General features: G+C 35.9%; 1 protein-coding gene across 1 annotated transcript in view; it reads left to right on the forward strand.

The window, feature by feature from the left end:
- Nucleotides 1–21597, forward strand: part of RGD3 (ROOT GROWTH DEFECTIVE 3) — a 216116-nt gene that overhangs the window by 12373 nt on the left and 182146 nt on the right. Inside the window, exons 4-5 of the mRNA XM_089815160.1 lie at nt 19891–20111; nt 20247–20304. Of these exons, the coding sequence (XP_089671286.1) occupies nt 19891–20111; nt 20247–20304 (279 nt within the window). The remainder of the gene's footprint in view (nt 1–19890; nt 20112–20246; nt 20305–21597) is intronic.

Genomic DNA, 21597 nt, shown 5'->3' on the forward strand with positions numbered 1-21597 from the left:
AATAGGTGTGTTGCGTGACATGAAGTCTCTAAGGATGTTCTATTTGTGTGAGCATATTTTTATTCTTGTCAGAGATATAGTGTGCAATATATATTCGTAGGAGTAATTTTTATCAATATTTTTTAGCAGTGAACAAAGATTATGTTCGTTTAATAGTAAGCATAGATTATGTTCGATGAATGAGATGAGTTCAAAAGAAATTACGTTTTAGTCTTAGTTAATTTCTATAATCCATTTTATATATGATGATCGTTGAATCTCAAGTGTCAAAGAATGTAAAAAAGGAAATCAAGGGTATGTGTGCGACTCAAATCATGATGATGGAGAAGACGGGAATTCAAATCAAAAGAAATCCTTCTTAGTTTTGCTTTTCTCAGCTCATAGTGGCGTTTTGGTCCATGGACTTATTCAACTAAGGATTTGTGTTATCTGGAAGTGTACCCAGATGGTTAAATGACTATGTCGAGATTGGACTTAGAGATTTGGTTATTTTTCCCAAAGGCATGAAGTGTACGTGGGATGTTTTTGAAACCGTTGATAAGCATTATACATTTGTTTGAGCTCACCCTAGCAGCAAACTTTCCTATTAGATCATTATTGCTATATTACCCATTCTACAAAAACTTTCTCTTTATTTCATGCTTCTCTATGTTGTGGCCACATTCAATTTAGAAAGTGCTATGATCATCATATGAATGTTGGTTTGCATTTATTGTTCAATATTGTTAAAAGAGATTATTTGTGTGCATGTTGAGATCATTCTTAAGGAAGATTAGACTACAAAGAAGTAAATATTCTATTAATCATGTATTTTTGTTATATCACTGAGAATTGCATATGCTTTTAGCATTGATCTCTATGTTTCTCTTCATGATAGGTTGATTCTATGAATTATTATTAATCTCTCTTGGTTGTAGGACGGATTGAGAAGCTATGTGATGATGGGAGATTACACGTAAAGTCATGCAAACTGTAGAAATGAACATGGGGATGTTGCTTGCAGTCATGGGACTGAATTGATGTTACATATCTTCATTAAAGAGGAAGATCATATACAGGTGGTTATTATTAGTTTTTGTGAAGAGGAAGAAATGATATTTAGAGGGGGAGACTGTTCAGCTGTAGAAATTAGATTTAGATGGAGCTTACATGACCGATGGAGAATGCCTAATTCTTTGCAAGCTTGTATGAGAGTGTGATTGCTAAAGCTCTTGATTTGGTCAACTTGGAATCAACTCTCTTATTGTGATAATCAAAACAATGAGATTGTTGTTCTTGTTCAGAGGGAGTTTTTGTTGAGAGAGAATCTCAACCATTCTTATACATGTTAATGAGTTCTTCTTTGTGAGGAAGATGTTCAAGGTGAAATCCCTTGTGAATGAGTTCTTTGCAAGAGAAGTTCGAGGTGAAAGCCCTCATCCCACCCTTTGTGGGCAGCTATCGTGGATCCACCCTCTCCTAGTAGGCATGGTGGATATGCATTCTTCTCTAGGAGAAGGTTGAGGTGAAAGCCCTTGTTCCACCTTCTGCAAGTAGGTATAGTGTATTCACCTTTTGTGAGTAGCTATGGTGGAGATGCATTCTTCTCTGGGAGAAGTCTAAGATGAAAGCCCTCGTTCCACCCTCTTTGAGTAGGTATGGTGGATCCACCCTTTGTAAGTAGGCATGGTGGAAGTCATTTGTGAGACTCCATAACCCAGATTTTCTGTTTCTTCACCCTCTAGGAGTAGCCATGGTGAATATCATGCTGAAATGTCTATATCACGTTGGGAAAATTTGTGATAAATCATTGCTGTTGGCACACATGGGTGTAGCCATTGAGTTTGCCAAGATGTCATGAAATCTGCAAATGATATTTCCTAATTGCTGTCATGAAATGTGCAAATGACAAGAGGGAGTGTTGATGTTTGTACTCATAGGAGGTATCCTAATTACTTGCATGGCGCTCTTTTATAGACACGTGTATAGAAATATGAAAAGACATACATTTAGAAATATGAAGAGACTTGCATTTGAAAAGTGAAGACTTTTGGTTATGATATGAAGAGTCTCAATTCTAGATGTATATGACTGCTTTGTGTGATAAGTGAGGTATTCAATTAGAAGCATTGTACTGAAACCTCTATTATTTAATAAAAGAGAGCTATTTTTTAGTGTGGCTGGGTTTTTCCCCTCAAGTTGGAGAGTTTCCCTAGAATAAATTATTGTGTCTTTTTGTGTCTGAGTATTTTTTTTTTGTTTATTGTAGTTTATCTTTATTTGTAGGCAAAGCATTAACACTTCTGTATAACTTCAAGAGAGCACAAAATAAAAAAACAATCATCCTATCAAAATCTTTATTACTCCATTCACAACAATTTTTGGAATTCATAAATAGTACAAATAAGTCTATTAAGTGCACACTATAATTAACCTTAAATTGTTAATGTTTGTCATTGTAGGAGACATTTTTCATACCCGTGAAGATTATAACTATGTTAATTTATCCATCTATGTGACCCTTCATTGGTGTTATAAGAGACATGATGATGTAGGGCACCCGGCTTGTATTCATGAATGTTGGTGTTTATCATATTTGTGGCATCGAAAGTTTGCTAGCATTTATGTAATTTGTTGTCAGTATCGTTCATCTTACGATACTTGTCTAACTATTGTTGGGAGTTAATGTGGCTTTGAGTGGTGACCCTTTGGCTTCCAACTGCCTTCATTGTCTATGATGCATGGTCTGTTGGTCTTCAGCGGAAGTAGAATGACCTTTTGGCGGTGTCTTAATATCAATTCTTTTTTTATGTGAATAAAACAAAGAAATGCCGTGCAAGTCTATGTTGTGAGTGTAGGACAGCTATTCTAGGTAACTGCTTTAGATATTATGAGATTTTCTTGTTGTTGTATTTTTGTATCAGATTGAGATAGTAATCTGCAAGAATCATTTTCTGCTGTGCATATTGTAGATATAGTGTAGTTTATGCTCGTTTGTTACAAGATTGCTATTATTGATTGCTAAGAGTTAACAGTCCGGTTTAGACTTTCGATTAAGCTTGAGAGTAGTGTATTTTGGTTGAGTTTTCGATAAAAGGATCTTTTGCTAGTGTGTCTGAGTTTTTCCCACGAGTAGGAGATTTTCCCAATGTAAATCTATATCTAGTTTTCTTGTGTTTAGTTTATAAAAGTTATGGATTATTGCTTTTATGCTATCTTGGTTCGAAACATTAGCATGGTATCAGAGCGGGTCTAAGTGAAGATCTTGAACCCAAAATAGGACGATTGGATACTTAAAGAGATTATGATGTGTAATGGGAGCAACAAAAGAAATAAGGATTAAGGCAAAATGCTTTGAAGATTTGCATAATTTAGAAGTAGAAATGCTTGCTCTGATGCGTATGCAATAACTATCTATTTCTACTTCTGCCAAATATAGCAAGTAGCCATTTTAGCCTCAGAAGGGATGATTAAAGAATCACTAGTAAAATGCTTAGCTCTTTTATTGTAACTATGTATTCAAGATGTTAACTTCTTATATCCATGATAGTTGGCACTTTTGTTACGGGCAACACATGATCATTTATTAAATGCTTGTGGTCGCTCGCTGTTTGGAATTCTTTATTGCTTCTTCATGTCATCAAACTAAAGAAAAAATTGTTTCCAGAAAATATCAAGGATCATTTAAGTTTGGGATTTTGTGGCTAGAGCTTAGAAATCAACTGCAGCTGGAAAGTTGGCAATGAAGATCTCAGATTGTCATTGTTCAGTTTAAGTATCTGCAATTTTATGACTTGCTAGATGTCTGTGATCTTGTGATTTCTTTAAGTGGATTGTGATTTGAGATCACGGCTATGCTCCACAGGGACGCGTTTCCTAGGGTTTTACCCTCGTACCCGTACTGGGGACGAAACGGGGACGCGGGGACGGATTTTGGCCGTCCCCTTTTTGAAAAATTCATAAACGTCCCCGAAATGGCCAATTTTTTTGGCAGGAAACTTGGGGACGGCCAGCAGTACCGGGGACGATTTTGCCGTCCCCGAAACTGCTGGCTGTCCCCTTTTTTCCAGTCAATCTGGTAAAGGCAAAACATCCCCAAAAAATCATTTTTTTCTAATTTTTGTTGTTCATGTGGCCCCTAGTCATCTTAAAGACATAATAACAATATGCAACCCATATTTGGTCCATTAAAACACTTACTATTCTACTCATTTTTCGATTTAACATACTTGCTAAGAGGAAGGAAAAAAACATAAGAGCAGTAGCAGCAATGAGCAAAGATTGTGTTTAGTGAGGAAAGATTGCATTTAATATTTACTATTTACTAACTATTTTAGTTGGACTTCTCTTTATTTCATTCTGATTTCAGCATGATACTTGGAGCCTTTAGGCATTTTAATTTTTGCTATATATGTATGTGATATTGTTATAATGGAAGCACTTAGTATTTGCCATTTGATAATATTCCATGTATTTATCTTCTAAAATTTGTATGGTGAATGGTTTATCAATGTTATGATATACATATTTGAATTTTGTCTCTATATTAAAAAAAATCCATTATGTTTTTAATTGCCGTCCCCTGATGTCCCGTCCCCTAAATTTTGGCTTCGACCTGTACCCGTACCAGAAACACGTCCCCGTCCCCTAAAATGTCCCCGTCGTGGAAACTCCGTGGAACATAGGATCACGGTGATTGTCATATGCACGCTGGACTATAAGGGATACAACAATTGAAATTTGAAAGTGCTTTGCTAAATTGAACAATACTAAAGAAATTATAGCTTCAAATATTGATCATGAGTTTTACGTAGTTAATTAAAGCAAAAACATTGGGAATAGTGTATCATGTATGTTTTTAGCATTGATTTGTATATTTTTCTTTAGGAATGTTTGATTTTGTTAACCTTTACTAATCTCTCTAAAATGCTTCTAGGACAGATTGAAAAGCAACAAGATTGTTAGTGAATAGTTTTTCCTTCCCAGCTATTTAAGTTTAATTTACAAGAAAAACTTCCACAACAAATGAGTCTTGATAATTGCGAAGACTCTCTATGTTCAAAGGCACAACTCCCTTCTAAAATGATTTTGTAATACAACTCTTATTGTGAAAGAATTATAATTGTCATTCTTTTAACCAGAATGAACTTAAGGAAGGATATAAACATTCCTTTATGGCTATAAATGAACGTTGCAAATTTGAATAATCACTATCAGATATATGCCACATGACATACTGCTTCGGAATTTCAGAACTAAGATCAAGCTCACTAAACCAAACGAAAAGAGAATAGTAACAACAAAATCAATGAAATAGTATCTACACGGGCATGAATCGCATACGAATTTCATTAACTAGCAAGATAACCACATGATTATCAGATAGATGCAATAGAAACAACCGTATGATTGATATCCATTATCATTGACTATACTGTTTTCATTAACAAAGGAAGATAACTACTTACTAACAAAAAAGTACTATGCTATGTCTAGAGAGCCGACCCTTAAGGTCACTTAAAATATTACATATATAGCCACACAACGCTTTCCAAATTCCATCAAAAAGTAACTCCCACATGGAAGTTCAAACATTTTCAAATGCATAGTTTTAAAACATAATTAACTAAAATAATAAAAAAATGATGTGAGTGACTGCTCGCTTCTCTTTCAGGTTCTAGCTGTATTATCAGTATTGGTATGAGATTCCTGGGCGTCAGAACAACCGCCACCACCTTCTTTCCAAACCTTGTGCGCTGCAAGAAAACTGAGCAGCTCCTTCTGTTGCGGGACACCTAGCTATTCCAGCTTGAGCTTCCACATCTTCATGATTCGACCAATATGATCCAACTTTTTATCTTGAACCTCCAAGTGATCAGTACATAGGATCATCATTGATTTTGCTTTGGCGACAATAGTCAAATCACAAACCGAAACTTCACTCGTTTCCTATAGCAACTTGATTTTGGAGAAAAAGGCCATCTCCACTTCTTTAGGGGGCTTTTCATTTCTATCCTCATTTTCCATGATTTTGACGTCAATACATTTTATGTCAGCAATCAAGATCTCCTTTAGACACCCAACCTCTTGAAGCAACTCAAAACACTCCTCTAACCCTTGTTCCATCACTATGTTTCGCCACTTCAAATTGGCACAAGCGATGAACAAGAGATCAACATTGATCTGGGCTCCAAGGACTTCATTTTTGAATTCGTCTATGTCGTATTCTTGCACTTCAAAAATATCGATGATGTATTCATCCCACCTGATCTTCTCTCATTTCTGACTCTAAGGCTGTTGTCAGCGTATCTGCTCTAGCACTGGTACTGGCAAAATGAGAGAAATAATGGGTTGCCTGAGTATGAACAGCGCTCAACCATTCGCCATAGGCTTGGGCAATTGAGTACTCTCTCTTAACTTGCTCGAGGAAGGCTTTATTCAAGGGAGAATCTACATCGATATATGAGATAGCGTTAGGCAAGGCTTCTGCATATGGGCTCTGTAGCTCATGAATGTATTCGGCCATCTTCCACATCAATTGCTTTAATTCTTGCTTGTCTCTTTGATGCTTCCATATTCGTTGCTGAGAGATCCTGGTATTCCCCACACTCCATATTTTCATGTTGGTGGCTCTTGAGGCAGGACCGAGGATGGTCTTTTCCAATACATAGTCTTGAGGTTGTATTTCCTCTATGCTTGTCCCAGCTACTGGCTTCATAACCTCTGCAACCCACTAACTTGTTTCATCGTCAATGTTCAACATAGTCTCGATCTTTGGCCTTTTGGTCTTGGGGTCTTCCCAAGGTACTCACCATGTCTTCCACAAGGAGAGTCGCTAGTACTAGGCTTCTCTTCTTGCTTACTAATAGTTCAAACCAGTTAGGCATCGGGTGGTTGTCCTTGAGAGGAGGTGTCTTCTATACAGGTGATGAACTGAGTGTCATCACACTCAAAGTAGTGGTGCCTTCCATAGTCTGCTAACACCTCTGTTGCATCTCGTCAATGAGGGATTCCCTTGTTTCCTCTCGCTCTGCTACTGCGTCGAGTTCTATCGTCATGTTCTTTGCTTGCTCTTGCTTCCTCCTGTTGCGAGATTTGGTCCGCTTGACAGAAGTAGGGAGATGAACTGAACCTTGAACAGGGAGTTCAAGTTTAGCCGACTTTTGCTTTCTTGCATCGAAGGAATCAACAACCTTATTAGAACTGATAATAACCAAGGGTGAACTCGAACTATCGTGAATCCTTTGAACACTACAGGTCATTGATTTTGTCTGCCTTTTGCACATTAGCTATTGCTTTGTTCTAGTCAAGACGGGTTGGGTTCTTGTTTGCAGGTCATCTTCCTCTGGCTTAGTCCAGTCAATCTCTAGTAAGGTATAAGCTTCTATCTTCTCAATGTAGGTAGGGTCAACGATCTCTTCATCCTTCTCTTCAGTCACCCCTGAGATATCTAAAGGGAGATTGAAATCTTCAATTCGTGCCAGAGTTAGCTTAGACCAGAGCTTCTTTTCGACTTCGAAGTCATCTTGACAATTTGCCCAAAAATCCTCCAAGTGGGGAATGTGTGGGGTAGAAGAGGTTGTTTCAGAGTACTTCATAGCAAATTCCTGATTGTCAAAATTTGGTCTAGCAAGATAAGTCAGTTTGCTCAGAGATTTGATCTCAGCTTTGAGTCTGATGGCGTCTTGAATAGTTTTGTATTTATAATGTCCAAGCTCAATAGGAAATGTTTACCCTGAACCTTTTCTCGCCTTACAATGTCTATCCACTTCTACCAACTATCTACATACTTCAATTAATACAAAATAATCCAGAAAATGCCGAGGCAGCCTCATTGGTTTACCTTCATAGCCTCCAATTCTGAGATAGGTGAATTGGGGAAATTGGGTGAAGTTATTGCCATAGATATCAATCAATTGGGTGGCTTCTTCTGTCAGCTTCATGTTTTCCTTTCCTTGCAACTCAAACACCAATTTGGCTAAAAACGTGTCTTGAACTATTTTGAATCCATCTGAGTTTCTGTTCTTCTGCAAGAGAGGGTAATATTTATAAATGGGCATACTTGGGTTCCAGTCTGAGTGGGGTAGACCTTTCCATTCTTTACTACAGGCTAGGATATAGAACAAGTAGGAAGTCATGTAAAAGCAAAGGTTCCAGAAGCCTAGGATAGTTCTTCTTGCATCCTAGTCGCTATTATGTCAGCCCAGTCAATGTATTTGTCTTCCCCTAAAATAGTTTGAATGAAGAAATACATCCAGTTTTACCAGTGGAAGGCATGTGGATTTCCCTTTACCCTGTTAAGCAATGTGATGGCGTCCTTGATTTCAGGGATCATATGCTCTCTAGTCAATGGTTTTACAAGACGGGAACCTCTTTCAGACTTGAAAAGCCAACTTTTAGCAATGTTGTTAAACTCTGTGATACTTGTATATAATTGGGCATAGGAGGAACTGATGGTCCAATCTTCATATACTTCATGGGGGAGAATTCTCAGAGCACCCATAATAGTTACCTGGTTCACATATACCAGAACATCGCCGTTAAAGGCAGGAATGCATTCTTCAACAACATCGTATCTATCTCTGCATGCTAGAACTAACTCAGGATAGGGAAAAAGCTTCTGGAAAAGTGGACGCTTGCAACAAACCACTGTCTACGACTTTTTGCGAGATGGAATTGGGTTTCGGGTTTCTAAACCTATCCAACAACTTGTTCATATCTTCCTTGGTGAGAAAGTGTCCTCCATATTGAGAAGGATACTGCTAATAACTGACTTTCTAACTTTGTCAGGTAGTTTCGGGTGGAAAGGAGTGGCCATGACGGAAGTAAAACCAGAGCAAAATGATATGGAAGAACGCACAACTTCTTAAGAAATGCAGAAGGAAAAGACGTTTGCAAAATTAAAGTTTAGGGACTCACCGAGTTGAGCGCATGCAGGTTGTAGAAAAAAGATTTAAGCTATCATTGCATGCACTAGATGATATAAAACAATTTTACGAAAACAGAAATAGCAGGGGAATGTAAACATGGCAAGCTTCATTTAAAGCACAAGACCTGGCTTAAAGTGTGTGGATGGATGACAAGATGGAAGACAACTCACCCAAGTTTTGAACATGTCATGACATACTTCTTCATTATTACTCTTAACTTCTCATTAATGTGAATCCCTTCCGTAGATCTAGCAATATTGCGATGCTACTGAGCTGTCCCATAAGATACATGGCACTTGAGGCGTCAAACTTTATGACCAAGTGAACATGAACAATTGAACTATAAAACAATTCAATGTTCAAGTTCAATAGTTGTGATGTATTGGAGACTATGCTCATGACTAGACCGAAAACGAAAACAGACCCGTGAACCTGGAACCTTGAACAGCATGTTCAATGTTCAAGTTCAACTTCGATGATGAGCATTAGTATCCAAGCAAGATTGACCTTCATAACTCGACCAAGACACCCAATGAACCTATGAACCTTGAACAACACGTTCAATGTCAAGTTCACGGATTTGTTCAACTGAGAGGCTTAAAACAAGGAACGCCAAAAAAGACAGGTTAAGCTTCACAAATGAGTATTCAATAAGAGACCATCTCTTTATATAATCAACTATTACCATGATTACGTATAAAACATATGTGGATCATACATAGGTAACAAGGATGATGAGAGATTACATGTTAAGTCATGCAGGTTGTAGAAATGAACATGTTGACACTGCTTGCAGCCATGGGACTAAATTGGTGACACAAAAGTTCATTAAAGAGGAATAATCTATTCAGTGTGTCATTTTGATTAGTTTCTTTGAAGAGGAAGAAATGCTATTAAGAGTAGACCCTTTAGCTGCAAAGAATAGGTTTGTATAGTCAATCTTAATTAATTGGTAGCTCTAGAATAGGGTGATATGGAGTGAGATTGACAATATTGGATTCGAGTATGTTTGAAGTTTTGGAGGTTTGTGTTGAAAACCTTTCCAATAAGGAAAGAATTATAGACAATCTTGTACAAGGAGGTTAGAAAGTTGATGCAAGTTCTTGAAGATTCAAAGGGAGCTTGTTTGGCAGAGACAGATTCTCGTGCCCTTTGCAGAGGGTCAACAAGCTTGAGTAGTAGTGTGGCCTCTAAAGCTAATTGCTTGGTCAAATATTGGAGCCAATTTCTTGATATTGAGATAATCGAAGTTGTGAATGTTGCCCGTGTTGAGAAGATGTTTTTGTCGAGGAGTCTTTAACATTGAGCTGTAATTATATTGTGAGCTTAATGCATTCTTCTTTGTGGGAGAAGTTTGAGGTGTAAGCTCATGTTAATGCATTTTTCTTTGTGAGAGAAGTTTGAGGTGCAAGCCCTTGTTAATGCATTTTGCCTTTGTGAGAGAAATTTGAGGTGCAAGTCCTCGTTAATGCATTCTTTTCTATGAGAGAAAAGTTTGAGGTGAAGCCCTTGTTCCGCCCTCTAGGAGTAGCCATGGTAGATCTGCCCTCTAGGTGTGGTCATGGTCGATGTCTGTAATGCCCCCTTTTTGGGGTTGATCATGATTGATACTTATTTAGTTAATCGTAATGTATATAAGTCTTAAGAGTATGTCCATGATAATAATTCCATTTACCTAATTTTATTATTTGGTTTATTGATGGAAGGTATAGATGCTTTCCAAGTTGCCTAGACATTAACTATGGACTCCCTCAAAGTTTATAGGTCCAAGTCCACTTTACAGATCATTGACCCCTACCCTCTATTGGGATATGATCTCTCAACTTGGACTTATACAAGCCCCTCCTTGGTAACACCATACTCCGAAAGTTATTTTTAATGCTTATGTCCAACCTTATTAGTTATTCTAGCTCACAGGGAAAGTAGTGGGTGTTAACCAAGTTGCCTAGTAATCACTATCAACGGATTCCCTCAAAGTTTATAGGTCCAAGTCTGTATCATTACGCTAATGAATGCTGATCTTTACCTTATCTTGGGACAAAGATCCATTGCTTGGAATTTACACAAGCCCCTCCTTGGAAACACTTTGGTCTTCCCTTCTTAGCGAAATAGTAGTAGGATTGAAATGTGGAAATATATTTCTGATTTTGCTATTATAATTGATATTACAATCTCATTTTTGTAAATGATATTAATGCTACAATAGTTATACTAATCGATACATGACGAATATTCATATATATAAATCATAGACCAAAATCTACGAAGGGCTCTTTTCCCAAAAGGGGTATTTTTATTAACTGAGTTTTTTTTTTCTGAATAAATTCACTTTTGTGTAGGTTGTCAGTTCCACATTTAAATCCCAAAAGTTTTACTAATCGATATATGATGAATATTCACATATATAAATCATATAGATATAATGTATCTTAGAATCATACAAGATTCTTTATTTCCTTTTTCTCCTTTTGAAGAAAGCCCATTATATTTATATCCTCCATTATAATCGTAATCCATTTGAAAAGTCACAATCCTTCTTAATTACAATCCATGCCAAAAGGCACAATGCTTCATAATTACAAATTTACAACCCTATCAAGATGTCACATCCTTTCATCATTGTTGTCTTTTGAAAAAAGCCCTTCTTTATTTTCTTCACATCCTTTTCCTCTCCTATTAATCCCTTTTTAACTCTAATCTTCTACTCTTCCCCCCTTCTTCTAAATCTTATAATAAATCTTATTTTATTGATAATGGATGTTATTTTTAATTATTATTTATCATTTTTATATTTTAATATGATTTTATTATCACGATTTATTTAATAATATTATATTATCTAATTATTATTAAAATCCTATCTTAAAAAAATGGGGACATGACATTCCATCCTTCCTCAAATTGCTTGTTCAAAAGCAATTAGATAATTTGTTCTACTGATTTGAAAGATTTATATCTTCTAGTCCAAATTCTTAGGTTGTTGGCATGACTATGATTGATCCTATTTCAATCTTCGTTGACTTTTCACAATAGTTTTTCATATGAATTATTTTCTTATATCCTCTTTTACCTTATAGGATGATAGGATCATGCTCTTATACTACTCTAGTGTCCCCTTTTTGGTGTCAGTCATGAGTGGTACTTATCTATTCATTCGTAATGTATATAAGTCTTAAGAGTATGTCCATAATAACAATTCTAATTACCCAATCATATTTTTAATTGGTTTATGGATGAAAGGTATAGATGCTATTGAAGTTGCCTAGACACCAACTATGGACTCTCTTAAAGTTTACAGGTTTAAGTTCGTATTACAGATTGGTGACCCCTACCCTCTTTTGGGATATAATCCATCAGCTCAGATCTGTACAAGCCCCTCCTTGGTAACACCAACTCCTAAAGTTATCTTTAATGCTTTTGTCCAACATTATTAGTTATTCTAGCTCATGACAGAAGCAGCCTAGATACGACTATCAATGGATTCCCTCAAAGTTTACAAGTCCAAGTCTGTATCATGAAGGCCTACGAAATACTAACCCCTACCTTATCTTGGGACAAAGATCCATTGCTTGGGATTTACACAAGCCCCTACTTGGTAACACTTAGTCTTCCCTTCTTAGCCAAATAGTAGGAGGATTGAAATGTGGATATATATTTCTGATTTTTCTATTATAATTGATATTACAATCTCATTATTGTAAATGATAATAATGCTACAATAGTTATTGATATAGGATGAATATTTATATATATAAATGATATAGAAATAATGTTTCTTAGAATCATATAATATTCTTTATTTCCTCCTCATCCTTTTGAAGGCAACTCATTATACTTATATTCTCCTTTATAATCATAATCCATTTGAAAAGTCACGACCATTCATAATTACAACCCTATCAAAAAATCACATCTTTTCATCATTAGTGGCTTTTCGTTGTTAGACCTTAAAATCTTAATCCTTTTGTTAGAAATATTTTCATTAAGTACTTTAAATTCTTTGAAACAAGACCTTTTGACTTGAGAAAATATTTCCAACAGTTGCTAGAATAATCATCTATGAAATTATCATAATACCAAAAACCACTAAGAAAAGCAATTGACATGGGGCCACATAAATCTGAATGATATAAAACTAGAATATAATTTGCTCTACTTCCACTACTATGAAATGTGCTCTTAAGATTTTTACCCTAAGCACATCTGTTGCAAATTTCTCCATGGTTTTGATTTAGCTTTGGTAGACCAACAGCAACCTTCTGCACCGTGGCCAAAGTTCTGAAATTAGCTCTTGTGCCAAAGTTTATTTGAGTCTGAAGAATTAAGAGCAAGAGCATGCAAAAGGCAAGCTGAAAGTTTGTAGAGACTATCATGGCGAAGTCCAGTTTCACGAGCTGATTGAATGCTACAATTCTTTTTCCATGCCAAGACTTTACCATCAACAAAAGCAACATGATACCCGTTGTCTTCTGATGCTGATATAAAAATCAGATTACTCTTTATGCCAGGTGCAAATAATACATCATGCAGATGAAGAGGGAATCCAGAATCTGATTTAAAAGAAGTAGAACCAGCACCCTTTACTGAATAACTTGCATCATCACCAATTATGACTCGCAGATGAGAATCTTTTTCTTTCAAATTGAGACGATGCTCTTTGTAACCAGTAATATGACGAGATGCACCGCTATCAATTAGCCTGTTTATGTTGTAGCTTTAGTCGGATTGAGTTGACGTAGAGACAATTCTTCTATGGTTATTGGTCAATCATCAATTAGACAAACCCTCTTATGTCTACTTATATATTTATTATACATAAAATATATTAATATTAATATTTTCTAATTAATGATTGACCAATTTATTACCGAAGGGACATGTCTCGTCATTAGACATGTCTCTTCTATGGATATTTAAATAACCTTTAAATCTTCATTTGGAACACAGAAATAAACGATAGTGCTGAGTACATTTGTAGAGATCCTTTCACTTAACATGGTACCAGAGCTAGACTGCAAGTTTAAAAATAAATTAGTAAGAAAGTCTGAAAAAGATATACAGTGCAGATAAAATTACCAAACCACATCATAAAGAAATATGTTTTATATACCGTAGAGCAAGGATATGTGAAACAGAGGGAAATATAGAGATCCGGGGATGAAATAATGTTAATGATGGAACAAATGAATCATTGATGTCCAGGAAAGTTAGTCACATCAGTGATTAAGACAACACATCATCAAACTGGATATCTCAGCTAACAATGCTCTCAGACAATGACTTACATATTATGATACCCATTTGAAGGAATTGAGAATGAATTATAGCAAAAGGAATGAATTTAATATAATAAATGTTTTGGATGAAGGGATGACAATTAGACAATTGAACCTGAATGAAGGATAGGAAGACAAATACACATGCCCTTATTGGATGATAGCAGTTGAGAAGCCACGACAGAAAAAAAAGAAGTATTTGCGGAAGACAGGAGATGAATTCATTTCCTCCTAGACTGTCAATGTATCAAATCGAACAGGGGACATTTACAGCAAATAGCAATTGGAAATAGAGGAACAAGGACGTCTGCAAACATATCAAAAAATGTTTTAATTAAATATCAATATAATAAAATAGAATATATATTAAATATAACATAACATAAAAATCATGAACGTGCATGACCAGTAAGACGTGACCAAGTCAGCACAATATAAATCATCTAGTCAGCATCCAGTATAGTGGGAGATACAAAAAGAAGACAAGATCATTATTTGCAAAGATAATATATCACAGAGGGGTAAGGAGAAGGTATATATAATTGATGGTAGTAGGGGAATTATTTCCCATAAAAAAAAAGTCCATGTTGAGCAGGCAATGAATACAGAGATTAAAAGAAGAAATATACAGACATTTCATGCACAAACAATAAGACACCAATCATTGCAGTAACACGGGAGTCTAATCTAAAGAGAATATGATCCAATCAACATTGGATCTGAACCATATCCAGTCAGCGGCAAAAAGGAGCAAGTATAATTACCATATATATTGCCTTGGTTAGAGTCGAGATCAAAGACTTACGTCGGCATTTGAAAACAACAAAATATATATTCAAATTTGTTCAACAATAAATCGTGAAAAGAGCACAACATATGGTAAGCATTAAGGACATCTAAAATGGTTTATTTAAGACAAATGGAGAAGTCAATACCAGCTGAGCTCATTAGTAATCTGACAACAACAAAAATATAATAAGGAGCTGCTGCATCTGAAGTTGAATATATTCATGGATTTGGGGTTGGCACTAATATCGGTTGTTAGCAATGACTTACATATATCAGGTTGAAATGGTTGTAGTACAGACAATCGATATTATTATTCGTACTTCTAACATAATTGGAAGATATGACTTGAAAACAAAACATATATATTATTGTAGCACAATGTTTGGATAATAGTTATTGGACACTAACTATGATGGAAGCATTTAGTGCAAGGATGGGATCAATATTAATGGAAACTTGAATTGTTATAATCCTCACACTTAGCAAGCAAGCATGTAGAGAAAGACATCTAGCATACCATATTATGTTGAGGATAGAAACAATATTCTTGTTATGAAATTAATATTGCATAAGGAGATATTTGTGATGAGATCAAATTGAGACACAACATAAGAGTCTCTCGAGAAATGATATTGTGGCATTGAGTAAACTCATCAAATATCATTATGTTGATATACTAAGTGGAGAATACGCTACCTTATGAAGATGTGGATCAAGAAAAAGGTGAAGTGATAATTTTTAATAATACACATCAGGAGAAATTCATCATAACCCATATCGAAGTGCCAAATTGAAGGATTTAAGCTGCAGTCAAAATTTGAAGGACAATAAGGTGGTTGCCCAATGCATTTTAATTGCCCTAAGTTGATGGAATGATCTAAGGCCTAGATTTTGCAGCAAAGTTCTCTTGTTCATCATCTCAGACAACCATTATGAAAGGTATTTGAGGGTTGCAGGCACTTCGGACATATAGGTAGATGACTAACAGAGTTAGAAGTTGATATCATTCATGGATGATTATCGCTCATTGGACTTGATAGTGATTGAAAACTCTATAAAATAGAATTAGTGGGAATTTTACATTGTTGGGGGGGGGGTGTGTAATAATAACCAATGTTCCATTCCCCATTTGAACCATCTTTAAAGGAAACATGTAAGAGAAGGGACATCATTAGAGCTCCATATTGAACTATTATTTGATTTGATGCATATCTATGCTCCATGGAGTGTAGGACGGGGATGTTTTAGGGGATGAGGGCATGTTTCCGGTACGGGGACGGATTAAAGCCAAAATATAGGAGACAAGATTTGAGGGGACGACAATTAAAAACATAGGGGATTTTTAATAAATAGAGACAAATTTCAAATATGCATATCATTACATTGATAAACCATACACCATAGACATCTTAGAAGATCAATACATGGAACATTATTAAATGACAAATACTAAGTACCTCCATTATACCAATATCACATACATATATAGCAAAACTCAAAATACCTAAGGGCCCGTTTGGTTCCTGGATATCAATGGGAATTAGAATTGCGCATTCTAAAAAAATTGCAATCCACTGTTTGGGTCGACGAAATGAGAATTGGAATACGAGAAAATTAGAATTCGCAATCCTCATTTAGCCCCCAATTCGAGGATTCGGTCTTCCTCTCAAATAGTTGGTATTGGCCAAATACTCATTTTAATTCCAATTTTGGATAAAATGAGCATTGCAAATTAATACAAAATGATTTTTTTTGAAGTCCGGCAGCCCTAAAATGTTGTGTTTTGGGCGCTCAAACTTATTTGCTGCCGTATGTTGTGTTTGCGCTCCATTTTAGTGCTGCAACGTTTTGCTCCAACGTTTCTGCTGTCTGTTGCAAGCTACTCTCCATCTCCTCTAGTTGCTCGCATTGCAAACTGCTCTCCATTTTATCTGGTTTATCAACGTCTCAGCAAAGGTATGGTTGCATTTTGCTAGGGTTTAATAAATTATGGACTCTCAGCCAAATGGTGCACATGTTAACTACAGGTGTATCTCCTCAATGTACAGGGACAGCGGCAATGTCTTATCCATAACTCTCGGAAACGAGCTTCTTTACACGGGGTCCGAGAGCAAGAATATCGGAGTCTGGACATACCCAGTGCTCAACGAATACAGCCGCTTCAAGTCGGGCACCAGGTCAGTAATGAATTCTTGGTGAACCAAACGGTCCCAAATCAAATCCTCAAAACAGTAATCTGGATTTCAAGTTCCAGAATCCCAAATCAAGGTTTCTGAATGCCAATTCTCGAATCATATTCCAGCAACCAAACGGGCCCTAAGGGCCCATTTGGTGAGTGGAATAGGAATACGTATTCTGGAATAGAATGTATTCCTGTTCTCCATTTGATTCAGCCAATATTTGATGGGAATTCGCGGACCTGAAAATTTATGTTTTCTAAAATAAAAAAAAATGGAATAGGAATACGTATTCCAATAACACCTATTTGGGTGGAATTGCAAAACCCCATTTTTGGGCCAAAATTGGAATATGTATTCCTATTTTACTTCGTATTCCAATCCCATTTTGATGCATCCAAACAAGGAATTCAAAATTTTTGGAATACGTATTCCAGAATACGTATTCCTATTCCGCTCACCAAACGGGCCCTAAAGGATCCAAGTATCATGCATGAAATCAGAGTGAAATAAAGAGAAGTCCAACTAAAATAGTAAGTAGTAAAACCAAATACTAAATGCAATCTTTCCTCACTGCTGCTGCTGCTCTATGTTTTTTTTGCTTCCTCTTATCAAGTATGTCAAATCTAAAAATGAGTAGAAGAGTTAGTGTTAGTGTTTTAATGGACCAAATATGGTTTGCATATTTTTATTATGTCTTTAAGACAACTGGGGGCCTGCACAAACAACAAAAATAAAAATTCGGGGGTGTTTTGCCTTTATACTCGACTGGCCAGAAAAAAGGGGACGGCCAACAATTTTGGGAATGACTAGAGGGAACAGCCAGAAGCTTCAGGGATGGCTATTGGCCGTCCTCGGTTCTGTTGGCCATCCCCAAGTTTCCTGTGAAAAAAAAATGCCATTTCGGGGATGTTTCCAAATTTTGCAAATAGGTGATGGCTTTGGGGACAGCAAAAATTCGTCCCCGCATCCTCGTTTTGTCTTCGGGACGGGTACAACCGCAAAATCATAGGGGACGTGTCCCTGTGGAACACTGATGCATATGGACTTTCATTGGAGTAACTTGTATAGATAAGGATTTATTACCCTTAAACATTTCATTTAACTACTCACTATAGTCTCTTATTTCTATATGTGCTATAAGAGCCATTTGCCTTGATCATTCCTTTTCTCTGGGAATGTTCTTGCAGGAAAAGAAGAGGGAGTAGACCATGTCAAGATGGATTCTCTAGTGATCAAAATACTTATTGAACTAGGGAAGCATGATACCACTTGCTGCCAAGAGATTAGAAGGATGATAATAGATTTAGAGCGAGTTTGATACTTCATCAGAGACAACCTTGTACGAGGAGGTTAGATGGTTGATATCAGTTTCAAGTTAATCTGACATTCCATCACAAGCAACCTTGATCAGAAAAAGTGAACAGATTGAGAGGGAGAAGTTCGAGGAGCAATTCTTTGTAATACATTCTTTGTGAGAGAGAAGCTTGAGGTAAAAGCCTTGTTCCACCCATTTGGAGCAGCTATGGTGGATCCACTGTTTGACTTGGTTCATGGTGGATATCATAAGAGTTACTATTTTGCAAATGAGAGTTAGGAGTTACACTCATTATTTGTATACAATACTTAAACCATAAATCCAATGGGAACCAAACAAGAAAAATGATTGTAGCTATGATTCAGCGATCATGCCTCAGCAGTTGAGAAATAACTCTGTAAATTAGTAAAAAACAACTCTTCTTACTTTTTGCACACTTTTCAGCAGTAAAATGCCTTAACCCTGCTGCTCATCACAGTTTTCAGCTTTTGAAACCTGCAATATGTATTTCTCCTTCTACAACATTTTCTTTCGAGTTGAATAACTTGTACAATGCTTTTCATCGTACTGTCTACCACCTTTCATAACTGTATACGCGACAAAGAAATGTAATGCTGTGAACCAAATATGAGCCAAAAATAGTTTTGCTGAAGTATGTTTGTAGCTGTGTACGCAACAGGCCCTGTAAGTTTGGGAAGTGGGAATTCTGCTATACATCTAAAATTAAGCTTACAACTAGAGGAATGCTACGAAGGAAAATGTCGCTGGAGTTGGAAACTCTTTTTTGAAAATTAAAATGCATAAAAATACTGGAGTTAAAGCTTACAATTAAAAATGCTACAAATTAAGAAGTTTGAAATTTGTACAACAATACTGAATTACGTTATTGTGAGTTTTAAGAGTAAATACTCATAGATGATAAAATCTAGTCTGTGACGATACCTGGCCTGGGCAAAAAAAAGGTAAAAAAAAGCCTTTAAGCTTCCCCCAATAATCTCATTTCAAAGATAACCTTAGTGAACCTTAGTGAACATCACTAAGCAATAATTGAAACAAAAAAGGTATCCGTAATACATATATAATAGTCTTTTGTATTTTCTTTGGCGAGTGTTCTTTGGCATTTATTGTTTTGTATTAGATCTCCTAACAAGTACATCTTGTACTAAATTGTCCTAATGTATACTGTTTTATGGGAAGCTAGTAATGCATTAAGACATTTGAATGATTTTTGATTGGAAAACTGATTTCCTTATGTGTTTACTTTTGTATTGATGTCTATTGGGAATCCATAGCAGTTAAGAGCATATATATGTTCTTGACTTTTGGTAGTTAGATATTTCATATAGAGAGACCATGGTGTAGCTTATCAGCTTCTTCAGATGTTCCCCTGATTTTACCTGATATTTTTTCATATGTCACAGGTTTCTCAGTTCCTTCGAAGCAAGAAATGGGATACCAGAGTTGCTGCTGCTCAGGCGATTGGTGCCATAGCAGAAAATTTTAAATCTGTATCTGTGAATGACATTAGAGCTGATACTGAATCTGAGTTGTTAAAGTTGGGAATTGTTGAGAATGTTAAAGACCTAACTATAGGAAGTTGGAATCCAGTACAAAACTGTTCAACACTTCTTTCTTTTGGAAGGTATGTTTATCACCTCAAGTTATTCAACTTTGCAATAAAAGAAGGAAAATTACCGATAACATTTAGTTTTCATGATTATGAACTCAACAAATTCAGCCTAACCTTACATTTGATAATCTTTGGGATGTATTGCAGCTTTGATATTAATAAAGTTCTGGAATTTGGTGCCCCGTTGCTTGCATCAGGAGGACAGGTTGCAATCTAGTTCACATTTTAAAAACTCCATATCTAGTTATTGTTGGTTATGGTTTTGATTTATGTCTTGTGATTAATGTTAAGTTAATTTTATATGTTTTTATTCTTGAAATTACATATGATTTGATAATGAACTATGGAGCTTACTTGTCATATTTGGTAAGAGTAGGATACAAAGACGAGGAAATAAATTATTGTCTTTTTTGGTTTTTCAATCATTATGCTGTCTTCTGTAAATTACTAAATTATGAACTTGGAAGAACTTATCAATAATTGTGGGCCTCAATGTTCCATCAAGTTTTTGGGACAGGGTTTATGCTGGTTTGTGTAAATTATAAACCTGGCAGAAATTGTCATAAAGTATTGACCTCAATTATTTATATTTTTGGAGAGAGAGAGAGAGAGAGAGAGAGAGAGAGAGAGAGAGAGAGATTTCAGTTATGATAGTTCTAACATTGATAACATTGCAGATGTAATCATATTGACTTATACATTGTAGAAGCAAAAGTAATACACAGCTATATATTTCACATGAGAGGCAGACTGATTAATAGTTGTTAATTCAATTACACTGAGATTTAATGTCCTGAAACACAAAACCAAAGAACAAATAAACGCAAAAAATTATCCTGGGAAACCCTCCTACTCGAGGGTAAAACCCAGCGACACAATTCTTTATTGAAAGCTCAAAATCTGTATACTGAGCTTGCCAAGCTTAATCAGAATAATAACCTGTCTCAAAGACTGTTGGCTCTCAACAGCCATCAGGATTATACTATTGACAATGAAAGCAAATGATCTCCTTAACATCGATAGTACGCAGAGCACCTTATTGTATCTTATTGATACCAAACACAGAAGAATCGGTACACCTGAAATAATCTCTCAGAATAACTGGTGAAGAGACATGCTCTGCAGAATATAACCTGATGCTACATGAGTCGTTGACGGCAGTTATTTATCTATTTAATATTCCTCATGCAGTCACTATATAATTGCGCAGTTACAATAAACCAATGTATTACACAATTAATAATTAACCGATGATGCTCGGATTTCCTTTGAGAATGACATGGATGCTAGCAGCAGAGAATAGGAAACGGTTCAACTTCAAATGATTTCAAATCATTTAAGCCAGGAATAATATGCAGAGGAGAGAGCAAGGTGACCCAATTGATGGCAGGTTGAAATGATTTCTTCTGCAGCTATAAAACATTACCAGTAGTAATACTTAACTGCTACCATAATGGAGTTAATTTGCATTTGAAAAACAATAATACTGCATACACCA

The sequence above is a fragment of the Cupressus sempervirens genome, chromosome 2 (genome assembly GCF_028749045.1).
Source record: "Cupressus sempervirens isolate cs-2001-9-10 chromosome 2, ASM2874904v1, whole genome shotgun sequence".
Taxonomy (NCBI): Eukaryota; Viridiplantae; Streptophyta; class Pinopsida; order Cupressales; family Cupressaceae; genus Cupressus; species Cupressus sempervirens.